The sequence below is a fragment of the Pseudochaenichthys georgianus genome, chromosome 13, assembly GCF_902827115.2.
Source record: "Pseudochaenichthys georgianus chromosome 13, fPseGeo1.2, whole genome shotgun sequence".
NCBI lineage: Eukaryota > Metazoa > Chordata > Actinopteri > Perciformes > Channichthyidae > Pseudochaenichthys > Pseudochaenichthys georgianus.
The window spans coordinates 16,688,909-16,711,526 of record NC_047515.1 but is presented as its reverse complement, the minus strand read 5'-3'; the positions used below and the strand labels follow the sequence as shown (position 1 = coordinate 16,711,526).

The 22,618-nt window shown below is 41.9% G+C and overlaps 1 protein-coding gene across 3 annotated transcripts in view; it reads left to right on the top strand.

Moving 5' to 3' along the window:
• Positions 1-21,068, top strand: part of LOC117457231 (neurobeachin-like) — a 223,104-nt gene extending 202,036 nt beyond the window's left edge. For all 3 annotated transcript variants that reach the window (XM_034097171.2, XM_034097172.2, XM_034097173.2), the window contains 11 exons: positions 1,946-2,098; positions 4,663-4,830; positions 9,307-9,396; positions 10,344-10,521; positions 11,516-11,587; positions 11,705-11,860; positions 12,495-12,665; positions 15,398-15,499; positions 15,839-16,035; positions 16,403-16,554; positions 19,186-21,068. In XM_034097171.2, the coding sequence (XP_033953062.1) occupies positions 1,946-2,098; positions 4,663-4,830; positions 9,307-9,396; positions 10,344-10,521; positions 11,516-11,587; positions 11,705-11,860; positions 12,495-12,665; positions 15,398-15,499; positions 15,839-16,035; positions 16,403-16,554; positions 19,186-19,276 (1,530 nt within the window). In that variant the 3' untranslated portion in view covers positions 19,277-21,068. The remainder of the gene's footprint in view (positions 1-1,945; positions 2,099-4,662; positions 4,831-9,306; positions 9,397-10,343; positions 10,522-11,515; positions 11,588-11,704; positions 11,861-12,494; positions 12,666-15,397; positions 15,500-15,838; positions 16,036-16,402; positions 16,555-19,185) is intronic.
• Positions 21,069-22,618: the final 1,550 nt, after the last annotated feature.

The following is a 22,618-nucleotide window of genomic DNA, read 5'->3' as shown; positions in this document are numbered from 1 at the left end:
CATTTATTCCTATGTTCACACACAGTTATCTTAAGCTGGCATGGCCGCCGTGGGCAACGTGAAGCAGAATTGTCTAGGAAGTAGGGGGCACACACACACATACTCTCTCATACACACACAATAACTGCCACCATGCTGTCTGAAAGAATCCAGCAGAACTCCACTGGTGACAGATGTTGACGAACATGTCATTAAGGTGACACAGTGTAAAGCAATGGAGGCATGTGTGATTGACTTGTTAGCCCATTACGATGCTGTTGCAGAATTAATGGCTGCCATGGGAGGGTGGTTTGAAAACAGAGCTGGCAGTTTTAACGGCTTGACGGTGAGTTACGGCAGGAAGTTTACAAGCAGAAAAGTGGAGGGAAAGTGCAGTTGTGTGTATGTGTGTAAATGTGAGGGACAGAGGGAAGCCGAGAGGAATGGCTACTTTACTCCTTTCCCCTGTCGTGTGCGGAGGGTGAGATGTGACCAACAGCAGACCAGCAGTGTTATTGGCCTGTACCATGTCATGCTAACTCGCTCTATCAAAACCAAGTGATTTATGGGGGCCTAAAAGCTCTGCACGTTATGTATCCCACAGGCAATATAAAACTCCAAAGTACCACTGAATCCGACAAACACTGCATTCATAAAACAAGCCTCATGTAGTAAGAGTTAAATACTGTGCACCCTACTTTATAATCTCAGGCTAAGAGACAGACAACAGCATTTAACGTGTCTTGTGTCTATGTGTCCTAATGAGGACAGAGTAGAGGATCTACATTCCTCGTGTGCATATGGTTCATTGTGCAGAGGCTTTACTCACTCATCCTTCCTTAGCTGTATGATTAGGAGGATAAGGGTCAGTGTGGCTACAGCAAAATCACATAAAGTATAAATACACTCATTTATCTTGCAAATGCCTTATCTTAAAGAATAGCTTAAACGGACATTTTGGTATGTACCTATCCAAAGCATGCCATCTTTTTTGTATTGACTGCTTTACATCCAGAAATGTCACAATTTAATTTAAATTAGCTATTTAAGTTAAACATGAATTCAAAAGTGTCATCCTCTTACTTAAAAAAACAGTCATGTGTTTGATGCATGGTAATGCACTTGAAAGCAAGTGCTGTCCTTTTTCACATGTTCTTTCTTCATCCATGGACAGTAATATGCCTACTTCTTAGAGTCAACTGCCATAAGGCTTTGTGAAAGCTGTATTTTAGGAACAATAGAAGAAGAAGAACAATAATAATAAGCAAATGTGTTTGTGTGAGAGTTTCTAACAGCTTCTGTATTTGACTCAAGAAAAAAAAAAACACCTTTAATGTTCATGTTAGTAGATTGCTTATCTCAAGCAAGTCTCCTCAGGTTCATGTACATACTGTAACATATATAAACGGTTGTCTGGAAGATTAGACATTATGAGCTTAGTGTTTTAAAAATGGTAAAATACCAGCAGGGCCATTCAAGCCAGGGGAAATCTCTTTTAGGATAGTCTTGTCTCAAACAGGTCAATATTTGCTCTCTTCTTTAATGTATGAAATCACACCAAGCTTTGTGTCGGGGGCTCTTTTACCATGCTGACTTCCCCTCCACTGCAAGGTCCTGACCCCATCACAAGAGCCCAGAGACCAGGGAGAAAACCCCAATGCTGTTCCAGTTTCATTTAACACACCTAACACCCCTGCCTGGAATAACTGGACTAGCACCTCTCACCGCCTTCTCGTGGCCCTGCTGTTAAGTTTGTTTGTGTTACCTTTCCCCTTGAATTCTCACTTCATCTCAGTGGGATACAGAGCCTTTTTTCTCTGTTTTTCATGGCTCCGTCCTCACATGTGTTATTTTGTGCACTTTGCTGAATCGCTGGGCGATAATACGGTGAACATGATGGTATTAGAGGTTGTGGTCTTGTCAGTGAGCTGTTGAACATGAATCTCTCACTACCTTTGAAACACAGGAACTGATTCCTGAGTTCTACTACCTCCCGGAGATGTTTGTCAACAGCAACGGCTACCACCTGGGAATGAGGGAGGACAGGACCATGGTTTATGACGTGGACCTGCCAGCCTGGGCCAAGAAGCCCGAAGACTTGGTTAGGATCAACAGGATGGTAAGCTTGAGGCATGAGCCAAATTCAAAATGGTATCCGAATATAACAATAATACATTTTATTTGTGTCGTGCTTTTAAATGTACAGAAAGGGAATTTAGAGAGCAGTAATATGACAAACCCTGCTTTATCAGCCAGGGGAAATATTTGAAAATATTCAATAAATATAACAAATAAATCATCAAAATAAACAATCTTATCTTCGTCCATTTTCTGCTTTTCTATCTCTGCCAATAAAAAAGGAGAAATACATACTGCACTATTTGCAATTTTTATGTAAGTAAAAAGCAGTAAAATGATGACTGTTGCATTTATAGTTATCATTTATTTGATTCGGTATTTTATATATGGCCTTATTATATTTGTGTGTCAATCCTCATATGACACACTTCATCATACAGCATTATTATCTTTGGTGTATTTCTTCATGGCTGAATACTTACTAAAAACATTCTGTACTACCATACTGACAATCTACAATAAGTCAGAAGTATTTTTAAAACAATTTCTTTACACTCAGCTTTTCTGCCTCTGTATCACGGCATCAAATAAATAAATGGTATAATCTTCCCTCTAACCTTCCCATGCATCTGTGTCTCCTTGTCTTATTCATGAAGCATCTCATAACGTGCACCGCTCAATACTAACACTGTACCCCTGACCCCAGTGATGTCACTAAAGGACAGCACTGAGGGCAAGTTTGCCTGGTTTGCCCTATAGTGTTACCTTCAGTAATGCCGGGCCTCATCCCTTTGGCAGCGTGCAGGGCCCTTTCAGTGTGCATGTGTGTAAGCGTCTGCGTGTGCACGTTCAATACAGACAGCCTATCAACATGTGGTCCACACAACTCCCAGCAGGTTTCAGGAGCAGCACAGAGAAAGGAATAAAGATCTAACCCATCTCTTTCTGTCGGATAAACTCTGTTCTCCTTTTAATCTGGAAACACTTACTGTAGAAACTCAACAGCTAAACTCTATACTCTTGTTGAATGGCCATTGCATGTTTTTAAAGTGCAGATACATTTGAACATATATCAAATTGAGGGGAATGCTAATTGGTTTGAACATTGCATACCCAAAAATGCTTTATATAAGTTTCTTCATATTTTAAGATTCACGAAGGAGCCCTGGTGAACTGACACATCACATGAACGAACACATATTACAAAGAAATTCTCTATCATACTAATTCGGGCTTAATGACCAGTTTCTTCTGAAAAGCACATACACTTTAATAAGGTAGTAGCAAAAAGACACTTGTGTCATGCAGGTTCTGTATCCTGAGTTCATGGGCCATCATTGCTTTCGACCAGAGGTAGAAAGAGGCTCTGGGAACATACTTGACCTTTTCAGCTGGAGTGACAGAGCTGGGCTGGTCTTATGGAGGTGACCTTTCCCCGCGCTCTGCCCACGCTGCCTGCTCGGGCTCTATCGGGCATGTGTACTGGCAGAGTGGGGGGGGGGGGGGGGGGTAGGTAAAGGAGGGAGAGGCCAGGAGTTGTTATGGGCATGTCTGCATCTCTAAAACAAGGAAAGGGAATGACTGAAAAAAATATGTACTGTGGATATTTTCCCACCGTTGAAGAATACATTGTGATTTCGCCTTGCATTGTTACATTCACAGACTAGTGCATTCACACACCCAGAAAATAAATCATTGTCCTCTGCCTCCATTTTTTTGTCTTTCTTTTGTTCTGTTCTCTCACTAGCCCACACTCTTGCTTCATCTATTATTTCATGTATGTCAGTGAATCTCTCCCCCTGCCTGCCCCTCTGTCTCACTCTTCCTCTTCCTTTCCCCTTCCCTCCTTCCCTTTCTCCCTCCCTCCCTCCCACTTCCCATCTTTGCATGTGCCACTTTCAATTGAAGTGATATGCCCTGTGGCAAAACTCTGCCTCTGTGTGCTCGAGCAGGCTTTGTTGGTAATGGCTGTTATTCCTGACGCAAGGGGAGGAGTGTAAATTCCTCCAGCAAAGCCTTACACCAGCATGCATGGGAATTATATTGTACTGTATTGTGGAACAATACATCAAACCCCCAGCGCACGGCCTCCATAGGTTATTTATAATAATTATCAGCCTTAAAACCTATGCTGAATCTCTCACCAACACTCCCACAAGAAAGCAAGTCTCCCTTTTCACTCTCACAAGTAATGTATCATTGTTGCCTCTGCAGATGCTTTTACAGTCTGTTAGTATTAAACCAATTTATTTGTCTCCATACAAATGTAGTCGGTTGGTATTTTAGGTAGACAGAGAAATGTGATATGAGAGTCTTGTTAGCTGATTACATTAAAAGGCGGGGTGCAGCTTTTGTAATAGTTATTAGCAGTAAAACAGGTTACATATTTATCTTTATTTAACTTAAGCCGTTTTCTCTTGCAGTACTCCTTATTAGTGTTGAGAGTTGTAATGTGATGCAATGCCCTGGTAGGTCATCTGAGTACAGTGAAGTTGGCTTTGTTGTGGTCAGTGTTGTGTGGAAGTAGAATTTGTGTTGTGTCTTTTTGCCCATGTGCTGCTAGGATGCCTCTCACCTCTAATTGCCCCCGTTCTCCTCTCACAGGCCCTGGAAAGCGAGTTTGTGTCATGTCAGCTGCATCAGTGGATTGACCTTATTTTCGGCTACAAGCAGCGAGGCCCGGAGGCAGTGCGTGCCCTCAACGTCTTTCACTACCTGACTTACGAGAACTCCGTCAAGCTGGACAGTATCACTGACCCTTTGCTCAGAGAGGTAAGGCACACACACATCGCCATGGAGACAAAGCCCCTCCCCCCTCCCCTCTCTCTCTTCCCCACCAGAGGCACAGCTTCCTTTCTCTATTTGTCCTGGCATGTGTTGGAGCTCCGGGAGCATTCATATCACGCATCTGTCAATCAATTATTGTGTCACGCAAATGTAACCCGTGAGAGAATTTGGCAGAGCTGCTGACTCATCAACTTGTTTTGGGATTAGTGTCATTTTGTGATGAACCGAGTTATTAATTTCCTCTCTCTCTCTCTCTCTCTCTCTCTCTCTCTCTCAGATAAACAGTAATCTTTTTATATCTGTCCACATTATTCAAAGATCCTCTTAACATCACATCGTGGGCTTTTTTTCTTTCACATGCTGAATATACTGTATGTTCCTCGCTATAAACAGATCAATACATCAGACTGAGCTCATATGATCAATCAACAGGGGTCAGGCAGTCAATATGTGAGGGAGTGAATCCTCTTGTTTTTCAGCAATTAATTGAATATCTATTAGCTCGGCCGTACTACTCGTGAATAGCTTAATTGCGCAGAGGCGAAAGGGGACCAGAGACTGCAGCAGCTGGCATGCATTGTGGTACTTTCAGTTTGAGCTTGTCTCCTCCTGTGATATCCACCATCTGCTGTCTGCAAAACAAGTCATTTATATACTGTCACTTCCAGGGGCGCCTTTATTTATCAAGTGACCACTATGCAAATCACCTGCAGAAGATTTGGCTGATCTAATTACCAAACCATATTGTGAAAGGTTTGGTTTCCACCATTTCCAGGAAGATTTAGGTGATGCTTTCTTTATGTTGCATCAGGCTGAGGGGATTGTAGCCCTCTTCTCCCCGCCTACTGTTACCCTGAGAGAATGACAGTACTGTTGGTTAGTTAGTTGCCCATTAGGGTCCCTGCTACTCAAACTCCCTAATTGTACCCAGCTGATGTCATTGCTATTGTGACATGTGATTGTATTTGTGCTGGAGAGAGAAACGGTCTCAGATAATTGCAACTGATCTGATGCTCATGTGATGAGCACTAATTGAGACGAGTTTTCATACCTTCAATCGTGTTTCTCATTCCAGATGGATTCCTCCTGCTGTAACATAAAGTAAAACCTTGTATATGTATACCTATATTTCTAAATACTAAAACATTGCAGTTTCCTGAATATGCACTCTGAAGAAGTCTTTTGAAAAAGATTAACTTTTCAAAGCAGGTAATTGTAATTTTCAACAGTAGCATTACAAATTAAAAGATCTAATAATTGTCCAGTATTTGATTGTATTGTATTCCTTTAGATGGATATTTGTTTTACAGCCTGTATTGTGTACAGTATTTCTTTAGGCTGATCAGATTACATCAGTTTGACTATACTTGGATGACCTGCTATGCAATACATTAAGTTGAGTTTCCTGCACAGAATGGGATCATTAAGGTAATTTAGTAGGCAATTTCCTACAAGATTTATTGTGGCATTATTCACAATATGATCTACCTCTCCTTCTGTCTGGCACAGGCCTGGTCCGGGCTGATTCAGTGAGGTGGAGCATGGAAAAGTGCCCACTGAATGTCTTGCTAAGACCTGCCCAAATGTGAAGATTGACTCCAGGGTATTGATTCATTCTGGGCCTGACAGGTGAAACTGCAGATCTGGCATTAGTCATAACAATTAAGGCATTTGAAATGTCAATAAATTGGAGGTCATGAGAGATAATTTCCGCCCGTGTGTCAGATGGAAATGATGACTCCGGCGGGCCTCTGGGTGAAGGCACGGTGACAGCTCCACTGGGCACACCGCCGAAACAGCGGTCCTTCTATGTGATGCTACTCCTGACAGCCTTCTCTTATGGAAAAACATGACAGCAACCCCTTGAATCAGACCCTGCTGTGTCACTCAGAAGTAAACAGACAAATTATTCATCAGTGGGACTCCATTCTTCCTCCGCTGCCACCCCCCCTCCCGCCCCCCCTCTGATTTGACAAAGACAACAAAGTGTGCTACGGCTAGCAAATGAAGGGTTTGAAGAAGCTGAGATATATTTAAATAGATTTCACCTTGATATTCTCATAGTGAAGGGACTCGGGTGTTTAAATGCTTGACCTTTATGATGAAAAAACTCCCTTCATATGTTTAACATAGAATAGGATGCAGTGTGTATTGTCACAGATGATAACTGCATTAGAAACAATCACCTACTAGTGAACATATTGTTTGGGACGTTTCTGCTCCCACTATACAATAGTGCACAGGTCAACTCCCAAGCTGTCACTCAAAAAACACCCTCAGGCTAATTCTCCGTTAGTACTTAACAATTTAAATAAGTCCGGATAGGATTATACTAAAACATTAGCAAATAAAGGATGAGCAGCAGTTTCTTTACTGAGCACAGCCTCACGATAGTCGGTAGTTGGGTCTGTATGGTTGCTCTGCTGCTTTGTTTCTCTTTTTGTAATTATTTGTATGCTACCTCAAAGCCAGAAGTACTCAATGAAAACAATTTGTCAAAGGGTGAAAGCTTCATATGTGTAGTGTGATCTCAGGTGTGGTGACTCAGCATGATCCCACGCTGCTTAGCGGGTCACTGCAAGGCCGTGTTTGCATTCTGTCTGACAGAGCTGTTGTGTTTCTGCGTTGCATGAGTGCGCTGGAGGATGCTGTTGGGGAGCGTCCTCCATGGAGTCTCTCTGTCACCAGTCCGGGAACCAGGCAGCAGATAGAGAGAGCGGAGCAGCTACTCACCTCCGAAGCCTTTTGCTCATGCCAGAATCGGATGCAAACAAAGTCACACAGACAGACATGCAGACACAGTGTGTTGTGGTGGGTGTTTGGTGCTCACCCACGCAAGGTGGTTGCTTCTGTGGGGGGGGAGATCATCCAGATGGCTTTGGCAATAAGTGTCACTTATCAGCCAAAAAGCAGAGCCTGAAGTGACTTAAACTAATGCACTGCCTGTTAAGTGCTCTCCATCTCAGACTGAGGTAGAGATACGTTTCTGACATACCTCACAGAGGATTACTGTCCAAGCTCCTCAGAGATATTGACATATGTTGATCATCTAGTGGAGGAACATGTTCTTGAGTTAACCTTCAACAAGTCCTACACGCCTTAGCCCGACACACACAACAACACAGACACATCTTCCTCCTTGTACTCTGGGAACCATCATTGGGCGTCAAAGTTGTCTCAGACTACAGAAGTGGGATATGCAGCAGCCCAGTGGTATGAACTCATCACAAGAAATGTGGTGATGTTTTGCACACGGCCTCCTCAGCCTTTCCGATCTTAGTATCACATTTCGTTATTTGAATAGACATTGTGACCTTCACCCTAACCTTAAATAGCCATAATGTCAGATGCTTATTACTTGGAAGACTGCGCTGTAAAGATCACTGATTAGCACTTAATGGTTGCCAAATGGGCTCAGCAACTCACATGGAACTTTCACTGCTGTGCGACAGCTCCTTTTCTGGCGCTGTGGAAGATAGGAAGTGACCAGGGGGTGTTGGGGGCGACTGCTTGGCTTGCAGGTGGCCTGTCCTTATTCAGTATCACCTCCAAACTTCCCTCGCCACATCTCCCTCTGTGGCATGTGCTACCCAATAGCTCATTTTGATAGTGAGTTGTGTGTACAGGCGAAGAAAATGAGGGCTAGTCACCCCGGCAGTCAGAAGGGCGGGCGAGGGGCTGAGCGATGTATGTTCCATTGTGCACAGTGGCAGTGACGGACATCTACAAGCTCCCCTCTGATGGTGGAAGTGGCTCCAGTCACATCAATCACTCCCATCGAGTGCCCCACTTTCAGTCAAGCTCAGCAGCTCTTCCTGCTTGTTTTATCCTCACTTACGGATGGCTGGGGAGATATTTGTCCTTTAAATGGAAGTTAGTTTCCTATAATAGTAAAGGCTTGATTCTTCCTATGTGTCTTTTGGTTTGTCACTTTCTTTTCCTTCTTAGTCTCAAGCATCCATTCTCCCTTTTCTCCGCATAAATCATCCCTCATCAAGGAACCCGGTGCCAAATCACCTTGGTCTGCTGTGTGATGTTGTGCGTCTGTTGCAAACGTATGTGTGTGTACATGGACATGCTTTTCTCCTTTGTTTCAAACACAATAACATCTAAAAGCAAGCCGGCCTGCTGCAGTCCTAGCTGCATGTCACTCCAGGTTAACGTTTATGCAGCCGGGGCCCCTGCGCCTGGAAATGGGAATGGTTAACTGAAGCATGTTAATAGGAAAAGGCTTGTCTCTTCCATACTAACACTTGGATGACTCTGCAGGCTGAGGGGGGAAGGGGGAGCACCCAGGCGGATTGGGAGTGCTCCCCTCTCCCTTTACCTCCCCCTTTTCTCAGAAGCACGGCTGAGTTAGGATTTGCTTGCATTGTCAAGTAACGCATTGACCCATCACTTTGATGCATATTGATTGTGACAGCCGCTCTCTCTCTCCCTCTCCCTCCCTCTCTCCCGCAGGCCACAGAGGCACAGATCCAGAGCATTGGACAGACGCCATCTCAGTTGCTTATTGAGCCACATCCTCCACGCAGCTCCGCCATGCACCTGGTGAGAGCAATGAGCATTCTGGGAAAATTCCCTGCACCTCTGGTGGTGGTGTGTGTGAAAGAGGATGTGTGGACCTTTGGTGGTGTGGGGTTTTGGGCCTGTGTGTGAACAAAATGAATCTCCCTGTTTTCTTATTTCTACCCATTTCCTTTAATTCAATCTTTTGTGCTGACAAAAAAATGATGTTTCAGAAATCTAACATGTAGGTCACAGACACGCAATTTGACAACAATTCTCAGTTCCAGTTATCTGCACTGTTTCTAACTGTTACTGCCACCTAGCAGTGTGGTGCAAAGGGAAGAGTGCTCCCTGCTGGCCCAGTTGGTTCCTCGTTCTGCTGTAAGCGGCTCTTCCTGTCTAATCCATGTAATAGCCAGCCTAGCCCTCATTATCCCCACATGGCTATCCCTTCAAGAAGCTTTGTAAGGCAGATCCCTTTGAGACCTTTTAGTTCAATTTCCTACTTTTTTCACCAGCATGTTTTCAGACAAGATGAGAGCTGAAACTGGTTTAAAACTACTAGTATTGTCACGATCCCTATTTCTTCCATCGCTTTAGCTCCTGCTCCACATGTTGTTCCAACTATTGTTGTAAAGGCTGAAAATCATAGTTGTGAAATAAGTACATCTTTAAAAACGTATTTAGTCTCTTTCATTGCTTCTTCTTTGTTGACCAAACTCAATCTGTCTGATACATGTGTATGCACCATCACTTGTGTACAGCTACTCCACCCCCATTGCTCACCAGTCTGTCCAGGGGGGGGCAGTGAATGCAGCTCTCCTCTGTGTCTGAACCTACTGTAGTTCTTGCTCCAACCTTTTTCGAATTGCCTATATACAAACCTTTCTCCCGTCTTTTCATACTTTCATCTTCTTATCTCTTCCTCCTCATCTCCCACTATCACATCCCTCCACCCTTTACACTCTGTCTTTTGTTTTCTTCCACAGAGTCCTCTTATGTTCAAAGACCAGATGCAGCAGGATGTCATCATGGTGTTGAAGTTTCCATCCAATTCTCCTGTAACGCATGTGGCCGCCAACACCCTGCCCCATCTTACCATCCCGGCTGTAGTCACAGTTACCTGCAGCCGTGTATTTGCTGTCAACCGATGGCACAACACCGTCGGTGAGTGAATCTCAGCACACGTTCAAACATACACACATGTTTACCTGATACAACATGTGAAGAGTGCCACACCACATGTGATACCTACCACAGCAGCCGCCCTGTAAAATCACTTCATCACAAACCTGCCCACCACTCATAATAGAGCTGTAGCCAGCTGGCTATGTGAGAGGCGAGCAGCTCCTAGGTAAGCTGACCATGAGTGTTTCCACATGTTCCTTTTCAGACATGTGTGAACAACACGGCCCACAGAGCCCCTCCCAGGGAATCAGCCTCACCTCAGGGTCAGAGGGCCAAAGCAATGGTTACTCGGAAATTAGGCCGCAACTGCACCACATTCTCCTCACACGTCCCCATCTGTCACTGCAGAGACGCTCTGAGCTCCGGAGCAAAGAGTCCGCACTGTGTGGCTGCGAAGGCTGCTCCCACACTAATGAACACAGCTGCAGCACCCTCGCCATCCTGTCGGAGAGGAGGGATATGTGGTTTGGCTTTTCAGAATAATGATGATAATAAGGGCTCCATATTTTCAGGCGTGTTGCTGTGTTAAAACCAGCCCCAAATACAAATTTCATGGATAAAATGTCTCTATTTTAGTTTGACACTGCTAAAAAAGAAATAAAATCCCAGTAAGACAGATGGGAATATCTCTGATAGACCTTGTGTGTGTGTGTGTGTGTGTGTGTGTGTGTGTGTGTGTGTGTGTGTGTGTGTGTGTGTGTGTGTGTGTGTGTGTGTGTGTGTGTGTGTGTGTGTGTGTGTGTGTGTGTGTGTGTGTGTGTGTGTGTGTGTGTGTGTGTGTGTGTGTGTGTGTGTGTGTGTGTGTGTGTGTGTGTGTGTGTGTGTGTGTGTGTGTGTGTGTGTGTGTGTGTGTGTGTGTGTGTGTGTGTGTGTGTGTGTGTGTGTGTGTGTGTGTGTAAGAATGCACATGTGCAGACTCACAGGTGAGAAACCGCAATGATTAATTTCCGTATGCCTCCATGCATGAATCCAGGTCTCCGAGGAGCACCGGGCTACTCTCTTGAGCAAGCCCATCACCTTCCGATAGAGATGGATTCTCTGGTTGGTGAGTAAGCTTCCTGGATTTAAATGGAAAGTACAGCATCAAACAAAATAGACCATTGGCTTTAATATCTATTTTATCTTTGAGGGTCTGAGTTCTGTTCATCCTTTTTTCCCCCAGCCAACAATACAGGAAGCAACAAGCGTCAGATCACAGATCTAGTGGACCAGAGCATCCAAATCACCACGCACTGTTTCGTGGTGACAGCTGACAACCGTTACATACTGGTGTGTGGCTTCTGGGACAAGAGCTTTCGTGTGTACTCCTCAGAGACAGGTAGGTTACAGTGTAAACTCTATTTGCTATAGAGGTGTGCACCGATGTGTGGAGGACTGAGCGCTATGATGGGAAAATACAGTATTGTCCCGGCTTCCTCTCGACAAGCCGTGTAGAGAAACTAATGACTACACTGTTATACATTTGAACACACTGATACATCAAAAAGTTACTTCCCCTGCTTATTTCCTATCCATTGGTGATGATTCAGAAGGAGCAAGATGAAAATATTGGTAACACACACGTTTAATTATATAAATGACTATTACTGCAGCTTGACAGGTGGCATTTACCTAATTGCTTCCAAACTTTGGGGTTACGACAACACAAGAGGTCAAGCGGATCGTAAGGATGAGGACAAATCTGTTTATTTTTCTTTTCACATCAGAAATACTGCCTGCTCGTAAAATATTTTATGTATTACAAACCGAGAGGATCTTGTGGTCTCTTTTAAGAGATCACAAGATAAAAAGGCTGGGAACCAATGAATTAAACACATTTGAGATATTTCTTCCACTGTTTTCCTTTCTCACCTTAGGCTTTGAAAACACAGCCGGTACCGGTAGTCCTTTTTGCCATGTTGCATTTGAGGAACTTTTGACACTGAAAACATGTTTGTACATCATTTCTTCAGGCAAGCTGACCCAGATCGTTTTTGGACACTGGGACGTGGTGACATGTCTGGCCAGATCCGAGTCTTACATCGGGGGAGACTGCTACATCGTCTCTGGGTCCAGGGACGCTACGCTGCTGCTGTGGTATTGGAGCGGACGGCACCATATTATTGGCGACAACCCCAATAACAGTGAGTGTGCATGTGCAGAGTGTACAGTAGCATCGCCCTCTGGACAAAGTTACAGGAATCCTCACAATGTTTAATACTTTACCAATAAAATATACTCATTGTAAAAGTCGAGAAAAAAGGTGCATGAGTTCATTGCTAGTATTTTCAACAAGTTGTATAGGAAGCACGAGCCTTTGATCATCACTGGAGAAAAAGGAATTCTCCCCTAGAAATAAAATAATGATAAGAGACAGGGAGAGGGTAATTTATCTGCACTGTAGCTGTGATATATTAGTGTGATGTATTGCATTGAGCTGTGCTTCTTTCAAGTAGAGGACTCCAGATGTCTTGGCATTCAAAATGGTGGACCCCAGTGTGTGATTTCTGCTGCTCAGTTCATTTAGTTGCTCATTCCCACTGATTGTCTGTGTTCAAAACAATCCATCAGGGTAGGGGGAAACAGACAGTACTGTACAAGTGAGTAGCACCATATATGGTGAGGAATAGAATGTGAGAGGAGGAAGAGTTTTTGTTTTTTATTTTTAGATGACAATTCATTGAGTGTATGTGTGTACGGGGGGTGGGGTGTTAGAAGATCTTGTGTTTCCAATTGTCATAGATTCTGAGAGCTCCATATTAGATGTGAGTGTTCTCTAATTAACTTCACTGAGGCTCAGACAGTTAATTAAGAATTTCAGCTTGGTTGCCTCCAATTAGCAAGGGGCAATGGCACTGGTGTTCCTGCAGCAGGAAAACAGTATTCCCCTGATATTCACACTTCTACTGCCTGCAATGCACCTTCAACGGACACAATGGAAAAAGCCACGTTACTCGTCTGAAGAAACAAAAGACAGGATGTGTTTTCACTGGATCAAATTACCTACATTTGTTATCAATCTCATTAAGCCCGATGTCAGGGACACTGTGGAGCCAAGAGTTAATAATCGAGCTTTGTTCAAGAATGCAGAGTTGGAGAACTTGGAGAAGAACAAGGGTAGTGTGTGAAAATGACTCAGTGGAAGCTCCCACTGTAATACACAATAGTGTCTAGCAGGGAGTCCTGGTCAGAATCAGCTCACTTTGTAAACTGTATGTTTGACAATAAGCATTATACACATCTCTACAGCTGGCAAACATCAATCATCCTCAAATATACCTGGCTTTTCACAGGATCATCAGGGATAAACCACGGACGCCCTTTAATATCTTTACACTTGAAGCCCTCAAATAAATGTCATCGCGACAAAATCAATGTCTTCCATTTCTTATCCGCTATTTCATTGAACAATTGTTTCCACGAGTCCCATTCTCGTGATTTCATGCCTATTATGTTTTCTATAATGCCGGTTGAAGGTTGTGTGAATATGTAGTAGCAGCAGCGCTCCGGATCACTGCGTCCTCATCAGATGTGGAGGGCCAAAGAAATTGATTTCACCCGCGTCTTAAATGTGTAATAATTAAAATAACTTCCAGCTCAATCATGGCCCTGCCTCTCAGATCCAGCCCATCACACCGGTGCGAGGGATATTTGCACCGGGTAATTGTGGTGGTTGACTTCGACTTGTCCCCAGGGCTAGGAGAGGGTGGGGGGGGGGGTACGCAGTGCAGGCTGATTGAATCTTTTGTCGGGTAGGTGAGCTGCACAAGGTCCCTTTTCCCCCCTGGAGGCCTTTTCTGACACTTGTCCTATTCAGCTCCCCTCAGCAGAGGATGCTGGACTGACAGCCCGGCTCAGGTCCTGGTCTCTGAGGGGCCGAGCTGCATCGATCACAGTCCGGCTCTCTGCCCCACTACTGCTGCAGAGGGGGGGGGGGAGGGGAGGGGAGCAGTCTGACACATATCCACATCATCTATCAGGACTTTACTGTCATCCAGGTGGAGAGAGGAACTTTCACTGAATCGGCTGAACTTTGAGTCATGTGGGGGACACCAAATGCCACTTAATGTTATATGTAATGGAACTAGTGTTCTGAATAGTGGTGCATTCAACAAACTGTGGTTGAATTAATTTACTTTTTCTTTTTAAATAATTGTAAAACATTGTATTAATTACAATTTAGAAAAAAGTATTTGGAAAAGTTTTCCAAATAAACTGAAAGGTGACTCCCTAAAGCCTTATTAACCCATAATGTCCTATCTACCACTTCACTAATGGTTAAATGCGTGTAATACTTACATGTAAATATACATTTTGGACAGTTTCTCTGCTTTCCATTTCCTTTATTCCAGCTGAACTTCTTCCTCTGTTGTTAAATACAGATCATTACCACTGATTTGATTATTTTCGTGGCGGACTCCATACTAAAAACGACTCCTAAGACACAGCAGCGTCACAGAATATGAAGTGGGGTTCATTCTGTATTGGTGATCAGTGCTTTTGAAAAACAAGACGTGAGGTCAGCTGTGGGAGCCGTGCAACTCCCCTCACTAACCTCTCCCCCGGCCGTCATCAATCATACGACACACGGAATGAAATCAAGTAGCTCGGCGGGCATCTCTGCATTTACATGACAATTCAGAGGGACCGCCCTGGTAGCAGATGTGGGTCACATCCACTGGGCTCGTGTTTATTTTATTGTAGTGCCTGATGAAGGTGTGGTGGTTCTGCAGACCATTGCAGAGCATTTCCAATTCAGAAATGGAGCACCAGTGAATTTAGATGGCCTATTCACGGATCATCGTTTTCAATCTCAGACTTAACATGTCAACAATTAAACCAAGTAATTTATTATATTGTCTCTCTTGTTTTTTAGGTGACTACCCAGCTCCACGAGCAGTTTTGACGGGTCATGACCAAGAAGTAGTGTGTGTGGCAGTGTGCGCAGAGCTGGGCCTGGTGATCAGCGGAGCCAAAGGTCAGTGTGCTCTCTGTCTCCCTTTAAGGTCACTGTCATCAGAGAGGAAACAGGAAGTCAGGATCACTCGCGCTTGAGCTTACTTATATACTGTTGGTTACAAGTCTATTACCAACACGCATAACAGACAGACATGTATTTAAAAGATCCATCTAGACCAGCATTTCTACCCTGATGAACGACATGCAAATGCCTGACGGAAAAAGTTAAGACCAGGAATCTCTGTACGATATGCTTTTAAAACTCTCAAAATAACATTGTATGTATTTTCTAGAAGACAGAATACTAGATGCTTTACATGAGCAGTTGGCTCACACTTGTCTGTGTTCTCTTTGGCAGAGGGCCCATGTCTGGTCCACAGCATCACAGGGGACCTGCTGCGGGCTCTGGAGGGGCCAGAGTACTATCAGTGCCCACGGCTTATCTCAGTATCCAGTGAGGGCCACTGCATCATATACTACGAGAGGGGCCGCTTCTGCAACTTCAGCATTAATGGAAAACTGCTGGCACAGATGGAGGTCAATGATTCCACCAGGGTGAGCTGACTGTAGACACCACTACAATCCACTTGAGATGCTTCTTTGTTTATCTGCAGTCTAAGATACGTCAACTCTGTGCAGTGATTGCTTGGTGTTTTGACTTTCGGTAAGATATGTGCAACAGGATGTTTACTGATGGCTGCCAACTTATTTTGAGATTTCATTTTTTTTTTTTTAAATCTATCGACAATTGTAAATCTTTAATTTGCAGTCTTGAGTGCACATGGCTACTGCACATCATTCTCATACTGTACTTCCACAATCTCAAATGGGGTCTTGGTTTCATGTAATAAAACACATTTCCGAAGAAGGGACAATAAAATAAGTCGCAAGTCAGATGTAGATACCCTCCTTTCTACTGCAGGCTATTCTCCTGAGCAGTGATGGCCACAACCTGGTGACAGGTGGAGATAACGGCGTGGTGGAGGTGTGGCAGGCCTGTGACTTCAAACAGCTCTACGTCTACCCCGGCTGTGATGCTGGCGTCCGAGCCATGGACCTGTCACATGATCAAAGGTCAGAGCAACCATTTGTATGGTAGATAAATTGTTGAGGCTACAGAGACAACGTATACAGAAAGCCATCTTGATGAATTGTCTTCCACACATCACAGTTTTTCATTCATTGTGTTTTAATCACAGGAGGTATTTTTGAAACTTTCAAATAATAGCTTACATTTAATACACCTCTCAGTACACCTCTCAGTCATCTGTCATTTTATGGATTATTTAAAAAAAAATTCATAAAAGTAATAATATGATATGCAATAAAAAAAATCAAAAACAGAGTATGCCACAAAATGTCATACAATTATTCTATTTAAATCCAATCCAAATGTCATCATTATGAATGTCTAAAAAAAAACATGATGCCATAGAAATGTGTCATTTTATTATAGTATGCCAAGGAAAACTAATAGAAAAGTCCATTGTATAGCATGTCATGAGAAAAAGTCCTTCTAATATCATATTCCTTTCCCTTGTTGTTTTCATGTGTAGCATGAACTCCACGCTCCTTCTACAGTCACAAACTGTACAGTGGTTGTTTTGGGTTTAGGATGCTTCTTTTCTTTTTAGCCACATCCTATTCTTCCTTGTGCTTGTGGATCTTTTTCAGCAGCCTCCCTCCCTCTCTGCTAGCCCCCCTCTCACCTGCATTACTCAGCAAAGCTCCTCACTCTCTTGCCCCACCTCACCCTCTTATTTTTACTATAAAAACTTCATAGTCGAATATGCCTTTAAAATATCATAAACATATGTAATACAGTGAGTCAAACTAACTATGAAGAAGTCACATAATGTCATGACATATCTCATAACGTCAGAGTACAGTATATGTCGCTAAGCCATTGAATAGTTTGCCACTAAAAGTCTTAGTATGTCGTAAAAAACTCAGAGTATCGTAGAACAATTGTCATACTATATTATGTATCGTCCTATAAATCTATTAAATGCCCAAAAAGTCAAGATGCCTATTATTGTATGTTATAAAAATTTCTTTACAAGAACTCATAGTAATATGCCCGAAAAATATAATTTAAATTCTAATTGGAATACATCAAACTAAATCAAGTAAATTCATTTTATAATAATTACATACCATTAAAATCATATAAACGCATAGAAGTATGCCGTACATGTTAAAATAAAATCATAATTTAGTAATTCCCCAAAAATGTTATGAAAAATCTCTTACTACATTACACATCATACTAATATTCTATTAACTTACCATGACTCATGTAAAAAGTATAATAAGTAGTAGATATATAAGATACATGTTAAAGTAAGTCATTAAAATGTCATGAAATAAGGCAGAATACAGTAGTATACAGCGTAAAATAAAAAACGTCTAATATGCCAAAAGCTATTTTATTTTTCTATGTCAACTAAATGTCATATGTTTAAAAGTCAATAGTAAAACATACAATGTTATATCAAATATCAGTACAGTACAAGAACTCATGAATTATTTTCAAATCAAAATGAATTTCTGTTCCAATAAGTTGACAGAGATAATAATAGATGTTGTCGATAAATGAGAAGTGCTAGAGAAATGTTAGTTAGTAGGATACCCACCTTCCTTTACGATTAAATGGAATTAACAGTTGCTATCGAGACAAAAGTTACAAATGCACTTATTTTGACACCTAAGTCAGCAGGATGTTTTCCCCAAACATTTGAGATTGATCTGGAGTCATGTAATGGCTGCCGTGCAGTTGGGCGACAGTGTTTGCTCTCGGGCTATGAGCCTGACGTCATTATGTGACCCTGGCAGCGACTAGAGGTTAGAGAGTCCGAACATTAAAGCTGCTCTTCACCGCCGCAGGACACCCCCCCCCCCCCCAGCACTTACAGTGGGCCGTAACAGAGGCCTGGTTCTTGTGCAGAATGACTGCACCATCATGATTAACTGCACAACCTGTGAAGCCGAGCAGATGATAGAGACGGGATTACATTTGTTAACAGATTTAGTTGTAGTGTTAATCTAAGAGGTAAAACACATCAAGGACTTAAACACTGCATATAAGTACTACATTATATTTGTAAATGTCTTTGAATACCGCTTAACACATCACTTAATTGAGTATTTTAAGAACCCCGTGATTCAGTTAGTGTCTTTCTTCAGTGAGTTGACGTTAGGTAACACAAGGGAGCCATGTTGCAGCTTCACTTACAGCGGGGCGTTCTGCCTCAGCTCTGTTCATTGTGCTTGAGCATTTAAGCCCTTGGGGTGTAGCAGTATAAGACGACCCTGTGAAATCAGCTGCTTTTCCTACATACCAGCCAGCCAGCCGTGGACACAAGAGCACCGGGGTTGCAGAAAGATACTAACACTCAATGGTCTCCTTCAGTTGTCAGAGGGAGCCCAGATTGTACCGTAACAGCCCCTGGTGACCTGTGATCGCTTTATAACCAACTGCTAATATGCATGGCATACATTTTTATCAATGAACACATTTTGTAAAACGTGGTGGCTTGTTACACATGTAAACACATTGGAAATAACAACTTATACAGTAGTTAGATTTGTAAAAAATAGGTTGTTTTAATTGTGTTACTCTAATTTTACGAATTCTTCAGTTTATATGCATTTCCCGACATTAGGATTTAATATTTGTTTGTGGTTTTTTTGTTGGCTCTTCAGGACATTGATCACAGGCATGGCGTCTGGCAGTATCGTGGCATTTAACATTGATTTCAACCGGTGGCACTACGAGCATCAGAACAGGTACTGAGGAGAGACACAGCCACGCAGCAGGAGCGTTCAGAGAGATCTAACCAACCAGAGGCCGAGCTGCAGGAGATCCACAGAGCATGGAGGACCTCCAGTGGGCTGCAGGACATCACCATGGTGACACTTGTAAAAAACAAAGTGTGCTCACATGTGTTCATCTGGCCTGGAGAATCTGGATGAATTTGCTGTTGGTTTTCACGTGTTACATGAGCACCAGCCGTCGACTTCCCCAACTGAGCATGAACTTAATAACACAAACACACTGTAAGCGTTTAAGTTGCTGTTCCGAACTGTGAAAATGCAAAACAAAATGAATCCTCTGTTACGAACATTTATACAACATTTGTATGGAAGACACATATCTCACGTGGAACACTTTTCTAGAGGAAACCAGTGAGCCTGTAATGTAAATATGGACAGTGTAAAGTGATTCTTCCCTGTAAAGACTGATCGATCTGAATGCTGTTAGACTAGCCACCATGTTGCCGTCATCTTCATCATGCGAGCTATGTATAATGTTCTACATGTCTCCATTGACTTCAGATATTAGCTGGGTGTAAAACATATATATGGCCCTTGTTGCACATTGTTATTAATAGTGGCCAAATGTGTGTACGTGAAAAGACAAAATGTTTGTGGTTCATTTGTTGTTTGATTGTCTTTATGGAAAAAAAGTTAAAATCAGTGTGAGCGTAGTCCTTTGTGAAATACTTGTTTTTCATAATGTCAGTGAAAAGGATAATTGTGGTATTTCCATATTCACTTCAAATTAAAGGATAATTTTATTATAAATGGCAAGTAATTAATATGATTTACTGTGGGTTCCTAAAGTATATTCAAGCGGGACATTTGGAAAAGCAGTAATCAATGTTTTGAGTTGTTCTTTCATCTTCTCCCAAAATTAAAAGACAGATTTGTATCTCATGACTGTTTACGGTGTTTGATAAAGCTGTAAGACAATTAAAAGGAAGGGAGATTTTAAAGACTATAATGTTGGCCCTGCAAACATTAGTCCTCTTACTTCTGCATATCACAGTTTTCAGTATTCCTATTTTTGAAAAGAATGTTTACTTGTCCATTTTAAATCTGTGTATTCATGAACATCAGTCCGTGCTGTAACTCAATGCATTGGTAAGCAATAGTCTGACTTGATAGCTGAACAGGTCGTGTTTCAGCTGTGACAAAAAGATCTAATAATGAACATGATGGTGTTCCAAAAATGACTATAGTCTATTTTTGGTGATAAATGAGAAGTCTGTCGCTGTGAGCTGACACATTTAAATGAACAAAATATGCAAATAGATTTTGAGTTTGCATTCTGATGTTTCTAGTGGGTCCACTAGACACCAAACTACCTTTTCCCTAAATAATTTCCGCTTAAAATGAGTTTGACAAATATTTAGTAATGTAGCAATTCAAGTTAAGGTTAAGGTAGGTACGTTTGAGAAACCGGCTCGAGATACACTTTTTGTTATATTCCATGGAATGCTCTTAACATCCCGATAGCAATGAATATCTTAAGTGCTTTGACAAAAAATCCATAAAAAAACGTGGCAGATTTTTCCGGCTGTGTATTTTCAAATTCTAGCGCACTCGAGCTGGTTTCTCCAAAATTACCTACCCCACCATTCATATATTTTATTTTATTTGCCAATTATTTTAGTTTTGGAAAAGGGTAGGATATAATTTGATGCTTATGAAATCCTAAAAAAATAATTGATAATTGTAAAATTCAGCTGCTTTAATTATTATTATTTTTTAAACTGAATAAATAAACCGGTGTCAATCGTTTTCTTGAGATTTTACTCGTGCAATTGTGTAGCCTGCCCCCAAAACATGAATGCATGTGTTAATAAAACACTGATTAAGAATGTATAACTATTGCTATATTATAAGCTATGCAATGGTGGAATCTAACGTCAATATGATAAGCATGATGATGCTGCCCCCTGCTGGCTGAATGTGTTGCTGCAGGTTTGGTGGGTTCACTCCTTGTCTTGCAAAAACGTTACAGCTGACTCACAAATTGTCTTTTTTCTCTTTAGGGGTCTTCAGATAAAATTGTTGGACCTATGATTTTTCTTATTTAACCATAAAAGTATTTTTCTTACCAATTAAAAAAAAAAAAATTTGTATTCATTTAGATTTTTTATGACATCGTACATTAATGAAATATGGATACATATAATACAGAATGTGCATTCCCCGTCTGCTTATAACTAATACTGACATTCCCAGTTGTCTTATCATTGTCATGGTGTATAATAACACTATATATTAATGTTTTTCAGATTTTTAAAAGCCTTGAAAGCATATACAATCCCAAAATGTCACTGTTCCAACTTGCTTTCCTTGTGCTTTTTGGTTCACCCCCTTTGAGTCAAAAACGTAAAAGCCCTTTTACAACAAAGTCTGTGGTGTGACATTACATTCCAGTTAAAATATGTATATACAAGTTTGAACTTAGCTGTGGTATGACTATATAATGGAACTGCATTCACCAAGACGTCACGTACAATGACAACAAGAATGGTTTCCTCTCTGACAGGTGTATATCAAACAGTAGAAGACCAGAACAGCTGATTAAGGATGCATATTAGCACACATGCAGGTTACAGTCTCTGATAAAAGGAACAAGACATTCACATCCATGAATATTTGGTCTTCAGGTGAACCAATGTATGGAGTTGTCAGAGAACATTACAGTACATACAATCTAGTAGCCAGTCTTCTCAGTCATGTTATTTGATCATGTTATCGAAAGGACCATCACATATTCAAATAATGGATTTTACTGGAAGCACTTTTGTTTGCCAACATTTTACCCCAAAAAAAGGTGCCAATTGCCCCCATCTTATAGAGAAGTGTGTCAGTTGGTTGCTAATAATACCAGCAACAGATCCATTCTCACTTATTCCAGCATTTTGTGGGACACATTTGTTACTGCACTCATTGAGCAATGCACCTAATTGCACTTAAATCCATATGTGCCAAGGCAAGGCTTTAAACATGCACTTACTACCAACTACACATCACTGACATTCATCTGCACCACCACTGAATTACAACCACTCTCACAGACGTGTAACATATATGTTTCAATAATCATCCTGAAGCGCCCAGGTGAGCTGGACCATCAACAGTCAAACATTAGTGCCCTCAATTCTCTTAAAGAGTCATGCTACTGGGTGGCAGGAGAACATCTGTCCTACACAAAACAAATGTTCAATACAAATAATGTTTAATGATAATGCTATAGCAGCAGGTTTTTTAAGTTCTTTAAGTCCTCTTAAACTTTGTGTATTCAGGTACTTCAGTAGAGTGTAATCAAGATGTTACACAG